Raw genomic sequence first — 26473 nt, 5'->3', positions numbered from 1 at the left:
TTAATAAGTTTTTTTTCCTAAATAACCAAACCCATTTTGCTATGCGATTAATGCCTTGTTTGTTATTGAAGTGGTGCAGCTTTTAATTAGCCACAACTTCTGTGGGAAAAAAAAATTATAAGCTTGTAACTACGAAATAATAATTGATAGCGTGTATACATAACCTTTAAAATAATAAGATTTTTTTTTCTTATAAAAAAAATCAACTTGCTTACTTTCTAAATTACAACAGTATTTACCAAATAATTTAATAGTTTAACTTTTAAGGTACACCTACCTAATGTCAATACTAAACAAAACTTAGGAATCAAACATAAAAATTCTAACAAGAAATTGAAACCTAAGAAATATATGCGATTAAAAAATATATAGCTTGTTAAAAATTACATCTAACCTACATAGTAATGTACTAGTAACCTTTGCAAGACCGTAGCATGTTGTGCTATATAATTTAAACACATGATAGCATGACAGTAGGATTTTCATGCGCATTTGTGCCACAAAACATATTCCAAATAAAATTATCATTCATTTTAACTATATGTGGAAAAAAGAGTGATAATAAAATCTATGATGAACTGTTGAGTCTGTGACTCTGGCTACGTTTTTTTGTGGAGTTATTTTGAAGTATTTGGTCTTGCTTATGCATTGGAATGAGTAAATAATTTCTAGGGTTTGTTTAAATTTGCATAAACAATTCATATAACCTGGTCTTCTTCTTTCATTTTCAAAATAAAAGACAAGCGACGAAACAAACATACCCTTGGTGACAACACTTTGCTTTTCCCTAAACCCCTTCTATTTCAAATGCATACCTATAATTATTTAGATATTATTAAGTTAGTTGTATTAATTAATTGCCGTTATTATTATTATAACTACTTCTACGATTATTATTATTATTATTATTATTTATCCTCAAAGCAATAGACTTTGTGGGGTTTGTATATTGGAATCTTGCTAAGGGTTTCATTGAAAGTTGAGGCCTATGAGATGTGTTGGAGAAGGAGAGAATATTCTGGTGCCGCCACAGTTCAACAGCAAAACTCCAAAAAACTTATACTAAACAAATTTAGAAAGCAAGAACATCATTAGATTATGATTACGGTTAGCAGGAAAAGTCAGCCCGCAAGGAGACGACTGCTCACACTTCCAAAAATTCACTGCCTTTGTCAGCTCGCTGTCTTTTAACCCGTTCCCTATACTTTGGCTAATCTCTCCCACAATTATTATATCTTAATTAGCGCAAGAGATTAAATTTTCAAAGGTTCATTATAGATTCTCTTATTTTAATTAAAACCATGTGGCATCTTTCACATCTATGCCTTCCTTAAGAGAGCCTCGAGAATGCATAGTCATTCTTTTTTAAATTTGTTTAGAATGCATTTCAAGTTCACTCACACCATCCAAGAGTTAGCTATATAATTTTGCTGTATTATTACTTCTTTGTCCTAATAAAGTTCTCTTACACAGGTTCACCAAAACATTAAAAAATAATTCAAATTTTTTCATAAAATTCACAGTCCCAATTCAAGTTATGGTATGATTGATCAAATCTCAAACATATCAAATAGAAATCTGTAAAATCGATCAAAAGAAAAGTAAAGAAAAAAAGATCAATCACTAGAAAAAGTATAAAGTTGATCATCGTCTACCATTCAAAGAAAGACCTACCAATCAAACTTGCCCACTTTTTCTTATATTAATGAAAAAGAATCCAGTTTAAGTTGTATTATTTGAGCTACTAGCAGTAATATTAATAAGATTAAAGAGGCAAGTGGGTAACAAAATCTAGTCAATGTAAGGTGGGAAGATCCACGGCCACACTGTCATCCGGACGATTATTCCCTTTTATGTGTATGGTTTCGTCGTTTCCTTTGGATTTTACCTTCTTTGACAGATGGGGCACGTGCATGACAGATTTTGTAAGACAACCAAGTTACTCAAAATCTTAGGACTTGACTAGCTTACAGAATCTGTAAGCTACAGACAGCACCATCAGCCGTTGGATGTGGTTGGATGTGGAGTGAGAAACTAAACAATAGACAATCGGATGGTGGGATGACGGGAGATGTTTGTTGCAGAATCTGTACCATAGACAGGTCCAAAATCTTATCGTTTGATTTCAACCGAGTCAAAAAGAAAATCATGACCTTATGATAAACATGTAATCGGTTCAAAATCTCTTAGGAAAATGTCTTCTTACTTTCATTTGACCGAACCAGAAACCAGAGAAAAATTTTACTTTTGTGGAAAATGACAATAAAGAGTAAGAATAGATGGCCATCTTTGACAAACACGAAAGAAATGAAAAACGCAAGTGTTTTGATTTATGCTTTTTGGCTTGACAATATTGATTGAAATAAAAAAGAAATACTTTCCTTGCGGGAAACTAGTGCGTGAATATTGGTCAATTTAATTGTACGTAACTTGAAGTTAGCAAGAGTTTTGTGTTCTGTTAAGCACACGACACCTTTAATACGCAACTACAGTATTTTCTTTTCAACAAAGGAGGGAAAAAAAAAAAGAACAACACCTTGATTGTTCCAGCTGTAACATGTTTTATGATTGAGCCACTATCCAACTTCCTAATTATATAAAGAGTGATGATACAGCCACAAACTCTTATACAAACTGATTTGCCATTAATTCATTGGTTAAATGAAAATACAAAATAATAAAAATAAATCAATTGAATCAAAAAATATTTAATTTAACTAATTTTATCACATCACATCAGTTTGTACAAAATAAGTTTGTACAAGAGTTTGTGACTATATTATTACTCTTATATAAATCTCCATAATAGCAATGCAATACACAATGGTCAAATGAGTCTTGCAAATATATATGAATATTGTGGAAATGCCACTTCTTTTAATATATTTTTAATATTTTAACTTCACTTTCAATACCTATTCTTCGTTACCAAGACCTGAATTTCATGCATATTTGAGCTATGCTGAGCAAAATGTATAGTTATGTTATAAGTGTTATTAGATACGAATTTAAAAGTAATTAAATCATAAAAGTTCAAAACAGCTCAAATCAACATAAGGTCCCTATTCTATTTACCAGAGGAATAGCTTGACTCGAAAGATTATTACAAACAATGAAATTCAGTTGGTAGTGGACAATTAATCTATATCATATAGCTAGAATGGAGACAAAGGATGACGTTAATTTATTTTGCGCGGTGTTACTTATTGGAAATATTCAAATGGTCAAATATTTTATCCTAAAACAAAAGTATTTAATTAATTAATTAAACAAATCGTTGGATTGTAAGGAACAGATATTAGAAAATTAATTAAGGACACAAAAAGCAAACAAATTATGGGATAATCATTCCAAATGGGAAAGGCATGGAGATTAGCTTTTCTTCAACATCATCATATGTGTCATCATGCACCTTTGTGCGTATGTGTGTGTGTGTGTGTGTGTGTGTTTTTTTTAATTTTTTCCTTCTTCTGGGGGTTGCCCACCTCCCCTCCCCAGCTTCTCACTTAATTTCCATCTCTCAACTTTAACTTTTCACCGCCTCCCACAAAATATTAGTTTTTATTATTTTTATTATATTAAAATGACTGCAGCATTTTATAGAGAGAGATGAGAGATCCGTTCTTTGCTTATAATATAAGCTAAGCTTGTGTTGTTAGGGTTCATACTCATGATATAAATTACCCTATTCTCTCTTGGGGTTTTCTTCTAATTACAATCCTAAATTTCCTTTTGACAAATTATCTTTTTCTTTGGTTCTTCTCATAGATTATAGGTCAACAAAGAAGAGCAAACAAAAAACAAAAACAAAAACCAAACCCTTTGAAACATGTTAGATAAGATGCCCGAAGACACAATTCCAAATGGTTTTGTTCAAAACTCAGTTATTGCTGGATCCAATAATCCTCCTAATACTGCTGCAAAGAAGAAGAGAAACCTTCCAGGAACTCCAGGCAAGCTTTGTAATTCATAGAGCTTAATTTATTGCTTCTTGATAATAATTTGTCTAAAACTGTTCTTGTTTAACAGATCCTGAAGCTGAAGTCATAGCCTTGTCGCCCAAGACTCTCATGGCGACCAACAGATTCTTGTGTGAAATATGCGGCAAGGGATTTCAAAGAGATCAGAATCTGCAGCTTCACCGGCGTGGGCATAATCTGCCGTGGAAGCTGAAGCAAAGGACTAGCAAGGAAGTAAGAAAGCGAGTCTATGTCTGTCCCGAAAAGACTTGTGTCCATCACCACCCTTCTAGGGCTCTCGGTGACCTCACAGGTATCAAAAAGCACTTTTGTAGGAAGCACGGAGAGAAAAAGTGGAAGTGCGAGAAGTGCTCAAAGCGATACGCTGTGCAATCCGACTGGAAAGCTCACTCTAAAACCTGCGGCACCAGGGAATACAAATGTGACTGTGGAACAGTATTTTCACGGTAATGTATTATTATTGCTACATTAGCTTTTACCATATATGTATGTGTAATAGGTCCTTTGTCTGTGTGACAAAATAAAAAAGCGGTAATCAAGAAAGCAGAAATGCTGAAGCATGAAAGTGATCTTTGTGGTTGTAATTAAAAGTATTTATAGTGTATGAACACAGAGATAAAATGGTTTTATTAGTATTCAAAAGTTTATATTTTTTTGCTTATTTTATAAACTGATTTACTGTGTATGGATTTTGTTTGGGCACAGGCGAGATAGCTTTATCACGCATAGGGCATTCTGTGATGCCTTAGCTGAAGAAACTGCTAGAGTAAATGCAGCATCTAGCATGAACAGCTTGGCCAATGGCAGTATCAGTTATCATTTCATGGGGACTCCATTAGGACCTAGCGTGGCACAACATTTTTCCTCAATTTTCAAGCCAATCCCCGGCGGTGGTGCTGATGAAACTATTGACCAAACGAGGCGAGGTCTCTCGCTGTGGATGGCCCCGGGATCCCAAGGCCACGAAACAGTAGGCAGCAATCTCACGGAAATTCAACAACTTGGTTCTGTGAGTTCAGAAGCCATGTACGGTGACCATCCTCCACCGTCGGATTATCATTTCAATTGGGTGTTTGGTAATAATAAACAGTCTTCAAATAATGCTGCTGAAGCCCCGGCAATAGCAAGCGCTTCACTTCCATTAACAGGTGTTAAGGAAGCTGCTGCAACTGCAAGTCACCATCATCAGCTTGTGAGTGTTAACGTTCCATCCTTGTATAGTTCCCAACAACAACAGACAACCACCCATCAAACACAAGCAGCAGCAGCTGCCGCGAATATGTCAGCCACAGCTTTGCTGCAGAAAGCTGCACAGATTGGTTCAGCATCAACCGATCCCTCGTTATTCTTAGGGAGTTTGGGATTCAAGTGTAGTAGCAATATTAATCAAGTTCAGGATGGTAACAAATATTGTGGATTAATGTATTGTTCAAATGCAATAGCTGATCGTCATCTTGGAAACGATGTTGAAATATCATCAGCTAGTGACATCTCGAGTTTGAGTCAGCTACAAATGCCGCCGCCGGCTAAACGCCGGCACTTGCAGAGTGACCGTCAAGCAGAGAGTGCTGGAGGACAAACAAGAGACTTCTTGGGTGTTGGTGTGCAAGCCATCAGCTGCCACCCATCATCCATCAACGGCTGGATTTGATAATATCAGCACAAATCATGAGTTGAATATTTCCTCAAATGGATTAAATCAAAGTTGACAATAAAGTGGTGGTGAGACATAGAATCGAATTTAGTATTATGAAACTTTGCAGGGAAGAAAAGGTGGCATTGAGTGCTTGATGGGAGATACAAAAGTTGTGCTTAAAAAAAAAAATGTATATTGAATGAGTTGAAGAGAGATGATCCATGCATATTCTCTTGAACCCTGACCTGAAAGCGGATCCCTTTAAAATAGTGGCTTTTATTTTTGATAAAAAGGGAGATGAAGTGGTGGGGGCAAAGCATAGAGGCACTTTTGAGCTCCATTATTGCTATATTTTGGCAATGTTTCATCTCTGATGTGGAGGTTGTAGTGTCTTAGCGCAACTGGGTTTTAGAGAATATTTCCAGTGGCAAAAGGCTGGATATTCTAGTACGTACCATAGGCTTTACTTAGCCTTGTTCCTTAAAATAAACTCTTACCTTTTCTCTATCACTACTTAATTAAGCACTCTTGTAATATAACTGCAAGCCAGTCATATTACATGGAAATATATGTATGTAGCAAAGCACGTTGATGTTTTTATCTAAAACTATCTGTTTCATACTTTTTTAATTTCCCATTTCATCCTATTTTTGACTTCTCCGTTTGAAGATAAATTCATGTGGTTGCTCAAAAATTAAGCTTCACTAGCTTGTTAATAAATCCAGTTAATAAATGAAGGCACTCGTTTTATCAAGGACGACTGTAAAATTAATCATACGTGAGTGATCCTGATACAGCTGCAGCTTTCTGATTAGCCAAGTAAAACCCACAAGGAAAGCATTTGGCTTTTAATTACTATGTATGCTGCGACACTTATCCGCCTTTCACTGAACTCCGCGTATGGTAGTTAGTACAGTACAGGCATGAAAAATTAAAATAAAGATCATCAAAAGAAAAAGAAGGAAAGTATAAAGATTAAAGGAAACGGGGAAAGTATGTTGCATGCAATATCAGTGTTAATTTTCGATTTTGTGTCACATTTTAGTGCTTTATAAACATGATTGATGAATAATTTCAAAACTAATGATTATGTACATAGCAACAGAAAAAAGCTAACTAGCCTTAAAGTCAATATGATCAAAATATGGGACACTATGTATGCCGAGAGAGAAGAAAATTTAACGAACGCAAGTCATGATCAAGTCGACACTGACCGTGTTATAATGTCTAGCTTTCGGCCGGTGCCAAAAACACGGTGGCCTCAGTGGGGGTCCTTTTAATTTCCAAATGCGAAAAACTCGCACGCTCAAGTGATAAAAGAAAAAGGAGCTTTAGTTTCTGGCTCATATGCTCCTAGATCCAAGTCCTAGAGAATGTGGATGAAACTACTCTGCCTTTATTTCAAAGTAATGTCAATTATTTCGATCAACCCTTCGACATATTATAAGGTGGAAAAATGGTAAGTGTACTAAAGAGTGACCAAAAAATATATATATATTCACCCGAAATGAGATCGTTTTGGGTGATTTTTTTTAAATAATTAATTCACCGAAAACCAAAAAAAAAAAAATCACCTTTTAGTCTAAATATCAATGCTTTATAAAGTGTGTGCAATATTAGCGAAGATGGAGTATGGCAACATTTGTATTTTTTCTTATCAAAACAGAAATATTTATAACATTTTCCTTTATATTTGTAGTGTAAGTTAGGTCATCAAATAATGTAAGCAAGATATGAAATTATTCACGGTATGTAAATGAAACGATAAATAAGTAATCACTTAACGCTACTATGAACCTGTGTGAGATTGAGGTGTTGTATCTTTTAAGCTACAGCTGTTGTAGAAAAAAACTGTAATTATAAAATAAAAGTTAATAGTGTATAGTGAATATCTTGTTTTAATAATAATTTTGACAAAATTATTAAAGATATAGTAGATTTTTCATCATACAAGAGAAAATCATATTAAGATAATTTTCAAGTTATAGCAGCTAGTATTTACCAAACATTTTAGTGTTGTAACTTTTAAGTTATAGCTACCCAACCTTAATCATAAACACACCCTATATCAGATGTGCAATTACACATAACAAAGTTTTTTTTATACTTTAATTAATTACTATTTTTGTGTGAGCGCTAGTTAGTGTAACTTGTTTAAATTTTTCGTGTGACAATATATCAATATAATAGGTTAGAAAATTCTATTAATAAATAAATAAATAAAATAAAATAAAAATTTCTATTACCTTTAATTGAGGTGAAAGGTAGGGTTAACAAAAAAATCCGAGCCGACCCAAGCCCAGGCCCGTGGGATAAAATTATGGATAAGAGATCATAAAATACAAAGTTCATGTATCATGGCCCTGATTAAGGACCTCTAAGAAGCCTAAGCTTTATTATATGTAAAATCAAAAAGTTAAAATTGAAAAAAAATGAAGAAAAAACAAACAAACAAAGCAACTGAAACCTAAGGCTATGTCTAGCTGCTGGGATAAAGGCGAGATAAGACTAATTTTTAAGACTAAAAATATTAATCCTATCCAAAGCCGTGTTTGGGTGTAAAGATTAAAAAATAAGCCCAATTTTTTATCCCATAATCTTGGGATTATTAATCCCCTTTTTTAGGTGGGTTTATCTTGGATAAAAAATATAGTGAAACTACAATCCTCTCTTCTCTTTCATCAAGTCGAAAGCAAACCCAGTTAGAATTACTCTCAATCAAATGCAGAGCACTCACATCTTTATTACTCAACAAATCTTGATTCTCCAAAAAATGTTTTAGATTATCTGAGCAACAATCAAAGGTATTCAAAATATTATTTGAATTAGTTCTTATCTTCCAATTAAATTGGGGCTTCAAGTATGGATCTTAAAATTGATTTTTTTTCCTTTTTCTTTTGTAGTTGGCTTGGTTGCAAGAATTGAAAACTCACCTTTCTCCTTCGATCAGTAAGTGAATCTACATGCTTTCCCTAGTTAAATCTCAATTATTTTGCTTACCTTTTCCAAACTTACAATAACATTCCTTTAATTTTTGCATTGTTAATATATATTGTTCGGCTATTGGTGGGTTTTTATTATTTTTCTCCTCATAGCAATTTTGTTTCATTTGGGTCTTATTATTATCAATTGTCCATTACTTTATTCTCTTTATTTTATTTTTAATTAACTGAATTATGAAGACATGTCACTTGCCTAATTTTATTCCACTATGTCAAGTGCACTGTCCAATTTGTGCTTGATTATGAAAATTAATTAAATTATTTTTACTTTATATAAGCAAGGATTGAAAGTCCATTCACCCTATACGGCTTTTGGTGGGTTTTTATAATATATATGCACATGGATAACATGTTCCACATTACCCATGTATCATCACATGCACACATTTGTTATTGATTGTCCGCTGCTCTATTTTGTTTATTTTATTTTTAATTACATAATTACAAACCTTATGATGAATAGATATGAACGAAATACAAATCTTGTTATTCCTACTTGCAAACGAGTTTCACAAATAGAAGTCGGCTGTCTACATTATGATAGTTGTTATCTTGCACCATATAATTTCAAGCTTTCATGAAAAATATGTGCTCAAGAATCACACTTTTGCTAGGCATCAAACTTGTCTTTAAACTCTAGATAACATGATAGGCAATGATGATATAAAATGTGTGAATCAACTTAGGATGTATAGAAGAACTTTTTGGTTATTATATGAACTATTTCATAGTGATGGGAGGTTGAAGATGGATAGTGTACTTTCTGTTGATGAGCAAGTTTGTATGTTCTTACATGTGTTAGCCTAAAGGGCTATACATAATGTAATTTTGATGATAATAAACATATGTATTAAATGATTTAATAGATATTGTATTTCACATTTTCACTAGTTTTTGAAGGGTAATATTTATGCAAGTAAATCAAGTGAAATCAAGCTTAAGACACTCAACGGACAACGGCGAAATCAAGAATAAAGTTTAGAGCTCAACGGACAAATTAGTACGATAAATTCTTGTAAAGCCGGTATGATTTAATTGATGCATGATTTAGCATTTGAGAAGCTCAAGAGATTAATTTAATTAATTACTAATCTCTTGTTGTAAAGGTCCAATGACACCTTAGAAGTCAATTGTAAACATTTGAAGCCTTGAGAGGCTTGGATAGTGAAATTCTCAAGCCGGGTGAGCTTGGAGGCGTGGACGTAGGCGGGGATAGCCGAACCACGTAAAAATCATTGTGTTTGTTTTCTCTTCCCTTACTCTTTTAATATTGTGCTTGATTGAATTTATTGTTTTTGATTTGATTAAGGTAATAGATTAAATTGTTGTGCGAATTGTATTGTATAAATTTTAAAAACCCAATTCACCCCCCCCTCTTGGGTTGCATAACTTGCATTTCAACATGTACTTGCACATCATGTAAAAAATCGAACAATTAATAATCACTTCAAGTATTCTAGAGAGACAATTAGTAGATTTTTTAAATTCTATTCTTAATGGAGTTTTGCGACTATAATACATCTTGTTAAAATCTCCAGAACATGTGCCTGAACATTGCACATATGGTAGATGGAAATTTTTCAAAGTATGTTGTACCTAAATTTTAAGATGTCATTTACAATTATAACATGACCTTATGTACTAGTGTTAATCAATCTAATAATTTTTGTTGATATAGAACTGTTTGAAAGCATTAGATAGAACCTGCATCAAGGTTTGAGTACCCGAAATTAATAAACTAAGATATAGAACAAGAAAAGGTGAAATTGCAACAAATGTCTTGGGGGTTTGTTCACAAGATATGATGTTTATATTTGTGTTACCGGGATGGGAAGATTCAGTTTCTGATTCTAGAGTACTTCGAGATGCGATATATAGGGAAAATGGATTAAAAGTTTCAACTGGTAAGACTATTTTAATAGATTTAGAATAGTCAGCCCTAAACTAATTAAATTTTTATTAATCCTATTTCACATTCTCAATGTTTAGGTTGTTATTATCTTGTGGATGCTGGGTGCACAAATGGTGAAGGATTTTTAGCACCATATAGAAGAACAATATATCATTTATCAGAGTGGAGAGATGGGTGTACTCCTGTTAATTTTTAAGTGTATTTCAATATGAAGCATGCTTCAACAAGAAATGTAATAGAACGATATTTTAGACTTCTTAAGATGCGTTGGATAATCTTACGAAGTCCATCTTTCTATCCTCTTAAAAACACAATGTAGAATAATAATTGCTTACTGCCTTTTACATAATCTTATTAGGAGGGAAATGTCAGTTGATCCAATGAAGGGTGAGATAGACGACTTTGACCTTAGTAGCAATTCGGAGGACCGTGAAACCTTTAGCTAACAATTAGGAGGACTATGAAACCATTAGCTAAGTATCATCATCTGAGCAGTGGACTGCATGGAGGGATAATTTAGCATTACAAATGTTTAACGATTGGAGGCGAAATAGAGGAATTTAAAGTTTCAGTTTAAGTTTTTAATTGTATTTGAACTTTGTATTTTGTTATTATGTAATGTCATGTGATTTAACACTTTTATGTTTTATAAAAATAAGTTATTTTATTTTTATAATGCTTATTTTTTTTCATTATTCTCATCTATTCCCATTATTTGATATCTTATTTCTTTGTGAATGTATATTTTCTCTTTAATACATGAATTATTATTCTTATATAGGGATGGATGGTGTAAGCACTAATCAAAATAATGAAAAGGATAAAAAGGGGACAAGACGTGCGTGGACAAAAGAAGAAGAAGAAGTTTTGCTGAATATATTGGAGGAAATGGTAGCACAGGAATTTCATGTTGATTGTGGGTAACTAAAACCAGGTGCTAATAGGCATATTGAAGAACAATTGGCAAAGCTACTTCCTAATGCTGGCCTAAAAGCTAGCCCACACGTGAAATCAAAAATGAAAAAAATTGAAGAACAGCTATAGGGTAGTGCTTGATATGCTTAACACAAGTGGCTTTGGTTGGAATGATGAAAAAAAGTGTGTTGAAGTTGATAGTGATGAGGCATGGCAATCCTATGTGTAAGTGAATTTTTTTTTCTAGTGACCATTAGTAATTGACAAAATTCTTGTTTTTTTTCCTTCATTTTATCACCGTAAAATGCTGAAGGGTGGAGGAACAAACCATTTCTTATATATGAAAGGCTTGCATATATTTTTAGAAAAGATCGTGCTACTAGGAAAGGAGCTGAAACTCTTGTTGACATGATAGAGAATGAAAATGAAAACAATCTTGAAGCTGAGTATGAGATTGGTGAAGGATTATCTCCCATGTCAATGACCAAGGTCAAACAAAATCATCTAAAAGGAAACGGGCTACATCAACTGATCTATTGGTTAGAAGCTAGGAAAATTTTGCATACATATTTCAGGACGTGATTGAAAAGTCAAATTAAAATGTGAATAATCTTGCTGGTAAGCTATCAAATGAAAGTATCAATTCACAAGTTGTTCCTGACATGTTGATAAAAATGAACATTTCACTACATCAAAGAGTTAGGATGTAAAAGATGTTACTAAAACAACCAGAACAAGCAAAAATATTTAGGATAATGTGAAATGATGAAGAAAGAAAGGAGTTTCTTAAAGAACTTATCTTAGGTGGGTATGATGATTGATTAAGGTTGGTATTTTGGGATCCTTTTTGTATATGATGATTGATTAGGGGTGGTATTTTGAAATCCTTTTTTTATATGATGATTGATTAAGGGTGGTATTTTGGGATCATTTTTGTACAAAAGATTAACCGTATATGGTAGGTCTATGAACCTGATGATGACATCTTTTTTTATAACTAATCATATGAATTATATTTTGTTTGTGGGTGATTTTAAAATGTTTTTCACAAATGATACCCACCATCTTTTTGTAAGTATTTAATCACATGTTAAAGTGGCTTAACGATGAACATTTATGATGTATCAAATACTTTATAAATAGTTGTTTTGTTGTTCTCTTATGTAATTAAATATATTATATGAGAAATTGTATCTTATTTAGATTGAATTGTTGCTTTATAGTTTGTGGAATTTATATTTTTCGATAATGTTATATAGTGGAAGTATTGTTTATATAGGTCGTTACATATTGAGATGTGGAATATTATTGAATCAGGTGTTTTTTTTAATTGATTTCATTTATAGAAGGCAAATTTTATTCAAAAGTTATTGTCAAAATTTAAGCATAGTGCATTTCACTTAATTTTCATATTTATTATTATTATTATTATTAGTATTATTATTATTATTATTATTATTATCATCATCATCATCATCATCATCATCATCATCATCATCATCCAATTCGGTAAAATGCCAAACATAGGATAACACTATTATAAACCTATCGGACATGCACCAAACAAAAAAAAATACTATATTTAATCCAATGTAATCCAATATAATCTAACCCAATATAATCCTAAAAGTTAATCCAATACAATCTTGCCTTCCAAATATAGCCTAAATCCTTAAAACTGCCTCCCCTCACTCCTCTGCCGCTCTCATTGCTCTCTACCTCTCTCATACGATTCACACTCACCCACCCATACCAAGTGAAGCAATCAAGCAACAACTACCGGTAGCCACCTTTATTGCCTTACATCGAACCAGCGATCACAGCCACCATCGTTCATCTATCGTCGAATGAGTTCGAGAGATGCATTTGCAAGTGCAGCATGCAACGCCGTTGTAGCAACCCAGTAGCACCAGTCGTGCAACGTAGCAGCGCCCACTCAAACCCACAACAGCAGCTAACCCACGCGGCGGTGCAGCAGCAGCAAACCCAGGCGACTGCGACCCGAACCAACAAACCATCACCAACTCACAGTAGAATATCATCACATTATGGTTGAATTATCGACAAATTTTACATTGTAGAATATTATGAGATTATGGTTTAGAAAATGTTTTGTATCTTTAGACAAATATTATGAAATTATGTAGAAAATGTTATTAATTATTAGAAAAATTCTATGAGATTATGGTGTAAAAAATGTTCTAATTTATTAGAAAAATATTATCAGATTATGGTGTAGAAAATGTTTTATATTTTTAGAAATTCTTTTACAGTATAGAACTCTTTAGATGATATTAGAGTTTAGAACAAGCTGACAGATTTGATGATATAATTTCATTAATCTAATATCTTATCTCCTTTAATTTTGTATAGGATAAAGAAGAAGTTGCCCCACAAATATTAGATTAGTTTTTTTTTTTGTTTTACAAAAAAAAAATAAAAAATTTATGAAAGTCCAAGCTTGTCTAGGCCTGGCTCAAGCCCAGCCCACCCAAACTTAGACGGGTTTAGACTTAATGACAATAAAAAAATCCAGCCCAAACCCGCAATTTGCCAACCATATTTGAAGGTAGTCTTCGGCAGCAGCGTCTCATATCTCATGATGCATATCAAATTATCAATATACGTTTTAGGGTTTACAAGATATCAACTGGGTTGGGCCTCGATGGCAATTGTCATTACAGTTGGGTCGCCAGCCCAAAAACTAGGCCCAAGATACAAAGCCCAATTTCATAACTGAAGAACAATAACATCTGGATCTCTAAAGTTTAACATTTTTTCAAATTAGGCCATATATTTTCCATTTGTATCAAACAAGTCCCCGATAGTGACAGACAGAAGAGAGAAGGAGCGCTCTCGCTCACGCCTCACAGTCTCTGCAGTGGGGAGAGAGAGAGCAGAGGAACAATCGAGAGAGAGCACAGCATGAAATTCACGGACTCACCAGTAATAGAGCTGCCAATACGCGATGCTCTCCTCTCAATCCAACAAGACAACGGCTCTATGCACGTCGGCACCTCCGTTTGGCCTTGCTCTTTAGTCCTCGCCAAATTCGTCGAACGCTGGGCCCCACTCCCCAACACCGCCACCAACCCCTACTCTCACCTCCTTGACTTCCACTCCACGCGCCGCCGCGCCATCGAACTCGGCGCAGGCTGCGGAGCCGCCGGCATGGCTTTTTACCTCCTCGGCCTCGCCGACATCGTCCTCACCGACATTTCCCCCGTCATGCCTGCGCTCAAACACAACCTCAAGCGCAACAAGCCCGTGCTGAACAAATCCCTAAAGACGTCGGTTCTGTACTGGAACAATCAGGACCAGATCAACGCGTTGAAGCCGCCGTTCGATTTGGTGATCGCGGCCGACGTGGTCTATATCGAGGAGTCGGCGGCCCAGCTGGTGCGTGCCATGGAGGCGCTTGTGGCGGACGACGGCGTCGTTTTGTTGGGGTACCAGTTGAGGTCCCCTGAAGCGCATAAGTTGTTTTGGGAAATGTGTGCAGAGGTTTTTTTGATTGAGAAAGTACCTCATGAAGATTTGCATCCTGATTATGGATACGAAGAAACTGATGTTTATATTTTGAGGAAGAAGAAGAAGGAGGAGGAGGAGGAGAATGTAGAGTAAAATTTGGTAACGAAAAGTTCTAATTTTTGTTTGGTTACTTTGAATATGATTTGATTGCAATACGAGTAATTTAATTATGATTAATATATCTACTTGTGAACTCTGTAAACGTTTAGTGAAATAGAATAGTACAATTATGATGTGGGATTTGGAAAATGTTGAAAAGTGTGTGTGTTATATCATGGTGATTGAAGAATTTAGTTTTTCTTCTGAAGTTCTTTTTTTAGCTTTTGGTGTTAATAGACTGTTCTTAATAACCATCTTTGAATGTGCCGTAGCATTGCTGTATTGTACGTGGTATAGATGATGTCTTGGGAGTAGGGTCAGTGAATCTTAGCGTTATGAAAATCTAAGAGGTGAAGTGATAGAAGGAAAGTTACAATAATCCTGCAGAAGTAAATATGGAATTTGGATCTAAATCAAGTGGACGCATGCTTATCCAGCAGTTCTTGACATTAGATCATTGGGGAGGTGTTCATGGCCTTACACATTACGGTTTGTATAAGTTTGCATGAAGGAGACATCGCCCTGAGTAACGTTAACCGGCGTTTGCACAATCTCAAAAATGATGCCTATTTGATATTAGTGCATGGATTCCATTTATGAAGCTTGTAAGAGTCTTAAATGCTAGTTTGTTCAAGTAACATCAGCTGAGCTTGTCCAAATTCTTTTCTTCAGTCTCTCGGAATTTGTTCTGTCTTAGTTTTAAAGTTTCTAATACTCTTCTATAATCTGCCTCAAAAATTCAGAAAGGGAATGTGCGGAATGAGAATACATCTTATGAAATATATTTCTTCATTAGTAGTTGTCCAGTGGGCTCTATTTCTTTACATTTTTATTCAAGTATAACAATTTCTAGGCCTCAGTAGGTCCATGCTAATTAATGGGATCAGCATACTTGTCTTGGCAAATTCTACAAAAGTACAGCTTTAATTGGACCACCTAATTTCAGGTTAGGCGTGCATCACGCTAAAGCGTGATATATCTACCATTATTGATTAATTATTTTGCACCAAAAATAAACAGCTACTGTTTTTTTTTGGGAACTTTGCACGCATGCAGACACATATCATATGCTTGTTAGTACCTTTATTTTTCTTGTCTGTGCTTAGATGTAAATCTCACACTTTCTTTGAGTGGATTAAATATGCTGTATTTGCATATTTCGCATTAGAATAATGTCCTTGTTTTATTTGTTGATAGCCAAATAGATCCGTAACAGTTAATGTAGGTCACTTGAACTTGAACAGCAAGTTATTATAAATGTTGAATCCTCATTTCTTCTACCTGTAAGTGTAACATTATGAAAGATTAGATCTAGAAAGTGCATGTACTCTTGTCAAATTTGATGGCTCATTTTCCAGGTCTAAAACTTATAATAAGTTGGCCAGTTTGAAAGATTTGTCATGTTTGATTGTCTCAGCAACCAAAACTGGTCCCACTTAATCTCTTTCTTGCATCAGCACTTGTTTAGAGACAATAGTAAGTTCAATCAAATGATTTGATGAGCTACTCAAATCTTCTCTCCCCTGACCCCAGGCTGTCCCAATTGGAACAGGAAGTTTAGCAACCTGAGGTTTCTCACCAATTAGATAGACTCTTCACTTTTGACATAGTTGCTGAATGATGACATACATAATCCATCCAAAGTAAAAGAATTACAATCTGCAGAACAACAGAGCATTATGAATAATGTAACTAATAGTTACAGCAGCTTTACAATACCAGCTTGAATGCTTGTGGTCTATGGTTGTGTTATGGAAATTCTGTAGAATCCATCGTCTATGAAACAAAAATAAAATTCCTACTTATAAATGGCTCAAATTTCCAGCTGAATATTTGAGAAAAGATGTTCTTGGAGCAGAAGTTAATAAAAGTCGTAGTCAGAACCATGAAAACTGAATTGTATCAATAAAATATTATGACTGTTGTAGTGTTATGGCAAATTTTGAGAGTAAATGTTGAATAGAACTTTTCTCCAAACACAGAACTCCAATGTAGTGTTCAAAAAACTTAGAAAAACTTTCATTACATTTTATAATAGATCATTTCATTCATCATACTATAGAAAGATCATTCATGCTATGATTCTCTGGCTGGCCTTGAGGGCGAATGAGGCAAGAATATAGCTCATCCATTGGCAATAGCCCTGTATCTTCCCAATTACAGGTCATGTTGAGTGGCGAGCTTGAGCTGGTGAGATCATTGTCACCAGATGTTGACACAGAAGGCAGAAGAGTGGCAGAAGGATTTGATGCCAGTAGCATCTGTTGAGACTTTTTCAGCTCATGCTTAAGCATCCCAACTTCTTGTTCGAGCTTTCTATTTTCTGCCAACACATTGTCTAGCTCTTGCTGGATGGTCTTGTAGTCAAGCTCTATAGTATGAATCTTCTCCCGGGCACGTCTATTCTGGTACCAGACAGCAATCTGTCTCGGTGGAAGGCCTAGTCTGCGAGCAAGCTCAAGTTTACGGTCTACTTGGAGCTTTTGGTTTGCATTGAAGCATGTCTCCAAGAGCCTGACCTGATCTTGGGTTAGCCGTTTTCTGCTTAGTTTGGATGGCTGTCGGTTTTCTGAACTGAACTGAAGATCCATTTCTGGCTTTTACATGTGGTGTTTGAGATTATTGAACTTTTGGGAAGGGTGGAGAGAGCTTGAAGCTTGCTCTCTTTTAGACTTGTACGAAAAAGTCGCTTGGGTAATTGCTTGAATCTTGATGATTATGCCAGTGAGAGGCCATAGTCGCAACGCAAGCATGGAAAAGGAGGTCCCAGAGGGTCAAAACTGAGGGGCTGTCATCGGGGGCCCCTAATTAATGTGAAGCCTGCTTCATGCTAACAGCTTGGTTCTAAAAGATTACAATAGCCATATCTATTTACTAAATTTCAGACATGTGATATGCTTTTGGGCACCGCCACCATTTTGGCAGCCTCTTAATGAATATGTCACGTTAAGTGTACAGGACTGATGCTTGTCTTGTCAAAAGAAGTATCCTCTCCCGGCGCTTCAGTTTTCTTACTGCTCGGCAGTAGGTCGAAATGGTTGTCCATTTCGAACTGATACTAAGCTGATTTTTTTGTTAAGCACCAAATCAACAGATGTCAAGCAAGAGAAATAAAAAAAAATGAAAATAAATTCTTTCTAATGATTCATTGCTCTAAATCCTAATCTATAAGTTATTATGCATAATTTGTGAAGGTTTTGTAATGGACTTATAAATAATGATATTTAAATTGAAAAATCTGACAGAACATTGATAAAAACAAATGTACACTAGGATTTATTTTTCCATGTTAATTACAAAAAAAATATCATTTAACAAGGTAAAATAAGCCTGACCTACTATTATTCTTGTGAGCATTCTCTTAACCTTTAGTTCCTTTAGCATTTTTCTTAATTTTTTGTTGTATTTTCATATATACCTATAAATATTTTATATGAAATGAATAAAATTTATGTTCTTGTTTCAAAGATCACATTGACGCCAAGAAAGACTTTCTCTCCCTTTGAAAGAGAATTGAATTCTTCTATCAATGAAGAGAAGTTATTGTCTTTAATAAAGAATTTCGCTTCGGGTGTGTTTGATACACTATATTATATTATTATGTATTGTATTATTTTAATACAAATATATTGTATTATATTATATTGTATTAGCACTGTATTATAATAATCTTATATAATGCTTGGTGTTACATTGTACTATATTAATTTTTAGTTATACTATGTTTAGTGTTGAACTGTAATATATTAATTTCTTTGGCAATTAATTTAAATTATATATTTAAAAAATAATATTTATTAATACTTAAAAATATAGTAAATATAGAAGTCTTAAATTTTAGAAATTAAATAGTATTATATAAACATAATGATATTTGTGGGTCTTTCTTCTACAGTAACTTTTTCTCTGAAAAAGTACTAAGAATGAAAGAAATTTGAAGCCTTCATGGCTTAGTATCTTCACCTATTGCTTGGGTGTTTTTCTTTTCTTTTCTTTTTTGTCCTTTCTTATGTCTTCTTATCTTTTCTTATCTCCTTTTCTGAATCACAGCTTTGATTACAGTCATTGTTTTAAATACAACATTTGAAAAGTTGGTGGGGGTAATTATTGTAGGGATTCTTGGAGAAGATGGATACTGAGGAATTAATCCAGAAATGTCAGGCAGTGATATTAAAAGAGGAAGAGGAAGATATAGTAACTTTTATAGGGAAAATGAAGATACATGGAGAACGAGTTGCAGTAAACTGCCTGATAGGTAAGGTGTTACTCAGACGCGGCATCAACAAGGAGGGCCTAAAGGTAGTAATGCAACTAGCATGGAGAACAGTTAAGGAAGTAAAGGTGGAGAGCATGGGGAATAACATCTTCCTTTTCAAATTTTCCTCTGAAGAGGAAAAAAAAAGGGTATTTATTAGGGGGGGGGGGGGCATGGCACTTTGACAAAGCGTTGATAGTGTTATCTGAACCGATGGGTATTGGAGATATAAAGAACCAATCCTTTACACATACAATCTTTTGAGTGCAAATCCACAACATACTTATAAAGTGTATGAACAAAGATGCCATCCAAAAGCTAGGGGAAAATATTGGCATTGTGAAGGAAGTTGGTACTGATGAAACAGGGGAATGCTTAGGTCAGTTTACTCGAATTAAAGTGTCCACTGATATAACACAACCTCTAAAAAAGGTTGTGTTTCTGCAACAAGAGGAAGGAAGAATCTTAATGCTAGTATTGTATGAAAAACTACTAGATTTTTGTTTCTGTTGCGCTCATATTGGCCATTAGTATAGAAAATGTTTGAAGTATAAGGGCCAATAAAAAGAAGAGTTACCATACGGTGGATGGATGCGAGCAACAACACAAGCTAAAAGAGTAAAGCATAACCGAATCAGAGAAAAGGTAAACCGAGAATCAAAAGCCAATGTCACATAAACTAATTGCTTAAAGTCATCACAAGCTCAACACAACCCGATTGGGCAAAATGGGCCAAATCCAAGTCAATTGGGCAAGGAGAAAAGTACAAATGCAGAACCAAAGGATAAAGTTAGAAGCAAGGGGCTGAAAGCAAATAATTAATGCTGACTGAGACTGAAATGGAAAACCTACAAGTGAAGTGTCAGAGCAAGGATAGAATAATCAGTAAGAAACCAGCTACGAAAGTTAGTAATGACAACCAACCTAAAACAAAAAATATGTGGGCGGGAAATGAGAAATGGATGGAAAAAGAGAATGAAGGAAATTTGATGACATAAAAAAGCACAAGCAAGGAAAATGACGGGCATGCCGGATTAGATAAAGAAGAAATGGATAATGGACCAAACAAAGTTGAAGTAAGGCCCAAAAGTAGAAAATGGAAGCTACAAGCCAGAAATATAAAGTGTGAAGGAGCATATGTTATCGGACTGACAAGTGCCAAGAGGCCCAACAATGAAATTAATTGGCCTAGCCTAGACAACAAAAGAAAACGACTGCTTAGTCTATCCAAGCAGTCTCACTGGTGCAACAACTTAAGCCCAAGCAAAACAGCACTTCACCTGGCATTAGCAGAAACATAGCAAGATGCAAAGAGGGTCCTAGAGGCAATTGATGAAGATTCATCAATAGGAGTTGATAATTAGCCCAGCCGGCAACAATGAGGATCCCGGCGGTTAAAAAAATTCTCCACATGTACCGGCCTCATATTTTCTTTTATTGTGAAACAAAAATGGTGGCTAGGCATGTTAACTCAATATATAGAAATTTCAATTTTGAGAATTACTTCGTGGTAGACATATGCATAGAATAGGGGGAGGCCTAGCTTTATTTTGGAATTCAAATGTAAATGTTAACATAACCTCATATAGTGCCCATCACATAGATGCGGTTGTGTGCAACGAATGGGGGAGAGTGTGGAGATGCATAAGAATTTATGGCCACCCAGAAGCTAGCCAGAAGCATCACACTTGGAAGTTGTTGAAAAGGTTAGCGAGTTTATTTTCTTATCTGTGATGTTGTTTTGGCGACTTTAACAAAATTATACATTTGCACGAGAAAAATGAAGGCAGTGATAGAAATGTGTATTTAGTGGCTGATTTTAGCGAGGTTGTACATGAATGTAATTTAATGGACATGGGTTATAAGGGGCATCCATTCACGTGGTCGAATAGAAGATATGACTCTCAATTCATAGAGGAAAGATTGGATAGAGTCATATGCAGTAAAGATTAGTGCATGAATTTTTGGGATTCAGTTGCAAAAAATATGGAAAATTGAGGATCATTGTCCGATTGCTTTTGAAATCAAAGAAAAGGGTAGTGTGGTGAAGCATATAAGTAAATCTTTTTTCCCGAGACTACTATGAAGATATGTAGAGCACTTATGAAACTTGCAAAAGTATAGTAAAAGAAGAATAGGGAAAATTGGGTGAAAATGATGGGAAAGCCCAGTGTATTAGTTTTAAAAAGTGGCTAAAATCTCTTTAGCTCAACTGAAGCTCTGGAGTAAAAAGGAGTTTGATGACAGAAAGAGAAAGCAAAACGAACTTATTAAGCAGCTGCAAAGTAAAAAGCAAGATAACCCCCACTTGGTAAATAGAGATGAAATCAGAAGAATTAAAAGCTAGATAAACAATATATTGATATATGAAGAGATCTACTGGAAGCAGAGGTCAAAAGAAAACTGGCTAAGGGAAGGAGACAAGAATACAAAATTTTTCCATTTGGAATCTTCAGCCTGAAAGAGAAAGAACAAAATCTGGGGGATTGAAGATTCTCAAGGGAAATAGACAAATAAGCGAGATAAGGTTGAAAAGGAATTCTGCAAGTATTTCCAAGAGTTGTTCTCATCCTCCAACCCAAGCCAGAGCCAAATTCAAGCTGCCATACAAGATATACCTTCTAGGGTGACTCCAAAAATGAATGTTCAATTGGATGAGCCATGACACAACTTAAAAGTAAATTTTAACTCCCAAGTATAAGAGTGTCTTGTTGTATTATAATTCGGTGAGTCCGAGATCGATCCACAGAGAAAAGATTTAATTAGTTTATTTTATTTTATCTAAAAATTGGAATTAAAACTTGAATATAAACAACTTAATTTAAATGAAACTATGGAATTGAACTAGTTAGGGTTATGGATCCACTCTTAGAAATAAATAAAACTTAATAAATTCTTTTTGCCAATTTGTTTTAGATTTATTACCCAAAAGATTAATTATAAAAATTATTATTATTTTCCCTTTAAATTTATGATGGATTAAGTATTTATTGTGCCAAAATTTAATTTGTCTACAATAAGTCAAAATACCATTTCACCATGCCTTATATTAAGATCTTAAGAATTTATTGTGCCAAATTCATTTGTTTGTCTACAATAAATCAAAATTTCAAAATATAAAACATGTATAAAATTAAATAGAAAATAATTTAATTTATAAAATTAAACATAGAATTTGATTAAATCATATTTATTTCTTAGGAGTTTCACCTTCCCCTAACTAATATTATTTAGTTAAGCATAATTAAAATAAAAAGAAGTAGTAAAATTGAATTACTTATAATTAAAAGAAATAAAAATAACTAAAATTGGAAATAAAACTAATTTTATTAATGAAAATAATTATACAAAATATTAAAAACACACCTGGAAATCAAGATTACAAGGAGATGGAGAGAATTTGAGAAGAAGAGAGTTATAGAGAGATGATTAAAACATAAAAATGAGGCCCTATTTATAGAAAAATAAATTCATAATCCAGTGCTTTGCGGTCCATCATAGGCTTCATGCATGTGCTCCTCACAACCCTTAGATCAAGATCTAATGGCTGGTCAAACTTCAAAAGTCAACATCACACATGGCATCATTTGACTCGTCCGATTTGTCCAAAGAATGGTTGAGATTTGGCGGGTTAATGGGTGGATCGGGTCGACCCGAATACAAAGATTCGGATCCTCCAACTTGCTTTACCAACCATTGTCACGTGGCACAATCATGGCCATTGAATCATGAACGGTTGAGATTTAGTCAAGATTGTCAGTTATCCCATGCACTCATATCTATTGTAAGCTCATTTCATCATCTAATCAGTACTCGGTCAACAGGAAAAGTCAACTTTTTTTACACAAGCCCAATTTTAAGCCGATCTTGACTGATCTTATCTTAAGATTTTCGGACCTCCGGAATCCAAATTTGACCTCTGTTTATCTGTTTGGAGCCTCGAAGTACGTGAAATTAATAATTTTCCTAATAAACACATAAAAGTACACAAAATTAAATATATTTAAAACATAATTAATAATTCATAATATATTACATAAACACAAATATAAATTATAACATAAGCATAAAATAACATATTATCGCTTGATAATTAAACAATTTTTAATACTAATCAAGCCATTCACACAAGAAGAAATTACTGAAGCTCTGGCTCAGATGTGCCCTACGAAAGCCCCGGGACTAGATGGATTGCATGCTGTCTTTTACCAAAAACACTAGCTGACAGTCCGAAAATGAGTGATTGAAACATGTTTACACTTTTTGAATGAGCAAGGTATGCTCGGCCCCCTTAATCATACTTATATAGCTTTAATCCCTAAGGTAGATAAGCTAAAAAAAAGTCACAGATTTTAGGCCAATCAATCTTTACAATGTTATATACAGAATTATAGCCAAAGCAATTACCAATAGGATGAAACCAATCTTTTCCCATGTTATATCCCCAACGCAGAGTGCATTCATACCCAATAAGCTCATAACGGACAATGTTATTATTGGTTATGAATACCTCCATAAGATTAGATACAGTAAAGGGAAAAGTGAAAATTGGGTATCAACTGGCACTCAAAGGCAGATTTGCCGAAGCCATTAGTAGCACAGCAAGTTCCTCAAATCAATGGAAGGTTTTATGGTCGCTGGAGCTCCCGAAAAAGATGAAAATTTCCATGTGGAAGGCAGCAAAAAACCTGCTGCCATCTGTGAAAAATCTTTGGAAACGAAAGATCTTGCAGGAGCCTATCTGTCAAAGATGCAAGAGGAATGTAGAAACCATCTGGCATGCTCTCATGGAATGTAAAGCAGCAAGGAAAATTTGGTCTCAAGCCCCTTTTGCAGCCCCTAAGCTTAATGACTAAACCAAAGATATTTCCAGCACCTTGCAGGAAATGAGTTCTAAACTAAGAAAACTAGATCTCGAACTTATGGTCACATATTGTTGGGTTATTTGGTATTCAAGGAATAAGCTTATCTTTGAAAGAAATAAGATAGACCTAAGAATTTCAACAGCAAAGGCAGAAACAATCACAGAAGCCTATCAAAGAGTAAGGAAGATGCAGATGCCTTATATTGATAGCTCCAGAACTGATAAGCAAATAAAGTGGACTCCCCCTCCCCCCCCCCCCCCCCCCCCCAAAGTTGTGTTCAAATTAAATGTAGATCCATCCATAAGCAGTAAAGATCAAAAGGCAGGGATGGGGGCTGTGATCAAAGACTCAAGAGGCAAAGTAGTAGCTGGAATTCAGCAGACTCAACACAAGGGAAATGTAAGTATAGTAGAAGCTGAAGCAGTTCAATGGGGTATGCAAGTGGCAAGGGAAGCATGCTTATCTTCCGTTATTATAGAGTCAAACTATTTAGAGGTGGTGGAGCTTGTAAACAATATCACAGGTAGCATAACATAAATCTTCTAGACAATTTCAAAAATTTAGAATCAAATGAGAAGTTTTCAGGATGTTAAAGTGAAATTTGTCCCTAGACAATGTAATGTTTGTGCCCATTCCATTCCTTGGCCAAATTGGCTCTAGGAAGAAATACTCTTGCTGTCTGGTTAGAAACTATACTAGCAGAAGTTTTAAGTGTAATGATGTTGTGATTAATGAAAATGTTTACTTTTTTTTCCAAAAAAAAAACATAATGATATTTGTTGTTTATCTCTAAAAGTGAAATATTACTTCACTAGTATATTTTCACAATCCATGAATTCGATATATTATTGTTGTAAATAATATAAAAAATCAAAGATTTTTGAATAAATAAAAAATATTATAAATTGGTGAAAATAAGTTTATCAAAAGTAAAACAACAAACTTTAACAATTAAAGGAGAAAAGAAAAACAAAAATAATAGCAAATTAGCAATGCACAATCTTATTTTTTATTTTTTGGCCCGAACCACGAGGTGGTCTTGAGTGGACCCCAACTGTGGGAGGCACCTTTAAGCCCGTACTACAACACAGACTAATCTATACTCGCACCGAGTCGGCCCGTAAGGGGTAAAGTAGTGACTATATACGAGAGCAGGACTTGAGCCTTTGACCTCTTTTAAAGAGTGAAAGTGCCAAAACATTCATACCAACCAACTTTGGTTAATGCACAGTTTTATTAATGAAGAATATAATGATAATTTTACTGAAATCAATTGCCAACCTTTGCGACCTCCGAGGGATTATATATATATAGAAATTCAAATTAGAAGAAAAAGAAACATAATCTTTGATTTTGCAGATTTTGCTTAATGATTTAGGCAACAAAAATTTCGACATGACAGCGATGGAGAAGCATGTGTAGCGCACGGCAAAGCAGTCCTTGAATTCATGCGGCGAAGGCGATGCAGATGATGGTGCGCAGAGAAAGCATTGTGCAACAAAGCTCCGGTGATGGATTCGTCGCCAAAATCAAGAACCAATGGCCTTCAAGGTAGGGTGCTGGAAATTTTAAAAAAAAAAGGGGGGGCTCTGTGCTTTTTAAAACAATTTTTTTTTTTTTGTTATGTTTATGCATACCGGCTTAAACCCGACCCCCTCACGGCGGGTTTGGTTAATGCGGGTTTCGCCGCATAATTTTTTTCGCGTTATGCGATGCAATGCGAGTGTAATTCACAGCCAAACATAGGTATGCATAAGTTTAATGCTGAACAGAACTTTTATACCATGTAATGCTGGGCACCAAACACTCCTCTACCAGCACAAGACACAAAAGTTTGTGGTGTAAACTAAATTCTCTGAGCAGTCTTAAGTTAAAACAGCTTGGAAGCTGATCATTTCATTGTAACAATAAAGAACTTGCCGTACCTGTTGCACAAGAGGGCTTTAATGTCCCATTTGCCTTCTAGGGACTGGATTCTCTTGAAATTTCTGTTGGTACGGAACAGATTATTCAAATATTAATGACTGATGTCCCACTGGAATGTGCATGATTCCTCAAAATACAACCAGTTCTTTTAGATGTCCATTCCTACGATTCTTAATTACTATTACACATATACACTTCTAAAACTTAAAAAATTATATAGAAATTCGGCGTCTTGAATAATATGTTCTCGATCGTTATATGCTTTCACGTTGAAACAAATATTAAAGAAGTTAGCATGTTATACTTATTCATTAAGTGACACCACATTTATATCATTATAAAGTGCGTAAAA

The 26473-nt window shown here is 34.6% G+C and overlaps 3 protein-coding genes across 3 annotated transcripts; 2 read left to right on the top strand and 1 right to left on the bottom strand.

Annotated features, from left to right (window-relative positions):
- The first annotated feature begins 3467 nt into the window (after nucleotides 1-3467).
- On the top strand, nucleotides 3468-6246 carry LOC102623388 (zinc finger protein NUTCRACKER). The gene is made up of 3 exons (XM_006469013.4): nucleotides 3468-3953; nucleotides 4030-4426; nucleotides 4686-6246. The coding sequence occupies exons 1-3, from the start codon at nucleotides 3830-3832 to the stop codon at nucleotides 5629-5631; spliced, it is 1467 nt and encodes a 488-aa protein (XP_006469076.2). The 5' UTR covers nucleotides 3468-3829; the 3' UTR covers nucleotides 5632-6246.
- Nucleotides 6247-14293: 8047 nt separating this feature from the next.
- LOC102623692 (uncharacterized) lies at nucleotides 14294-15225 on the top strand. Its single transcript, XM_025095470.2, has one exon. It carries the CDS (start codon nucleotides 14371-14373, stop codon nucleotides 15067-15069), a length of 699 nt encoding a protein of 232 aa, XP_024951238.2. The 5' UTR covers nucleotides 14294-14370; the 3' UTR covers nucleotides 15070-15225.
- A 1805-nt stretch (nucleotides 15226-17030) lies between these two features.
- LOC102623984 (homeobox-leucine zipper protein ATHB-52-like) lies at nucleotides 17031-18165 on the bottom strand. The gene has a single exon (XM_006469015.4). It carries the CDS (start codon nucleotides 17664-17666, stop codon nucleotides 17127-17129), a length of 540 nt encoding a protein of 179 aa, XP_006469078.2. The 5' UTR covers nucleotides 17667-18165; the 3' UTR covers nucleotides 17031-17126.
- Between the last annotated feature and the right edge of the window lie 8308 nt (nucleotides 18166-26473).

The sequence above is a fragment of the Citrus sinensis genome, chromosome 2 (genome assembly GCF_022201045.2).
Source record: "Citrus sinensis cultivar Valencia sweet orange chromosome 2, DVS_A1.0, whole genome shotgun sequence".
NCBI lineage: Eukaryota > Viridiplantae > Streptophyta > Magnoliopsida > Sapindales > Rutaceae > Citrus > Citrus sinensis.
Note: the sequence above shows the minus strand (reverse complement) of the source record. Positions and strands in the feature narration are given on the sequence as shown.

Excerpts from the sequence above, each read along its gene's own strand:
- LOC102623388 (XM_006469013.4), top strand. The coding sequence starts at position 3,830 with ATGTTAGATAAGATGCCCGAAGACACAATTCCAAATGGTTTTGTTCAA. Across the intron at positions 3,954-4,029 it reads AAACCTTCCAGGAACTCCAG|ATCCTGAAGCTGAAGTCATA; the intron begins GCAAGCTTTGTA and ends CTTGTTTAACAG. Across the intron at positions 4,427-4,685 it reads TGTGGAACAGTATTTTCACG|GCGAGATAGCTTTATCACGC; the intron begins GTAATGTATTAT and ends GTTTGGGCACAG.
- LOC102623984 (XM_006469015.4), bottom strand. The coding sequence starts at position 17,666 with ATGGATCTTCAGTTCAGTTCAGAAAACCGACAGCCATCCAAACTAAGC.
- LOC102623692 (XM_025095470.2), top strand. The coding sequence starts at position 14,371 with ATGAAATTCACGGACTCACCAGTAATAGAGCTGCCAATACGCGATGCT.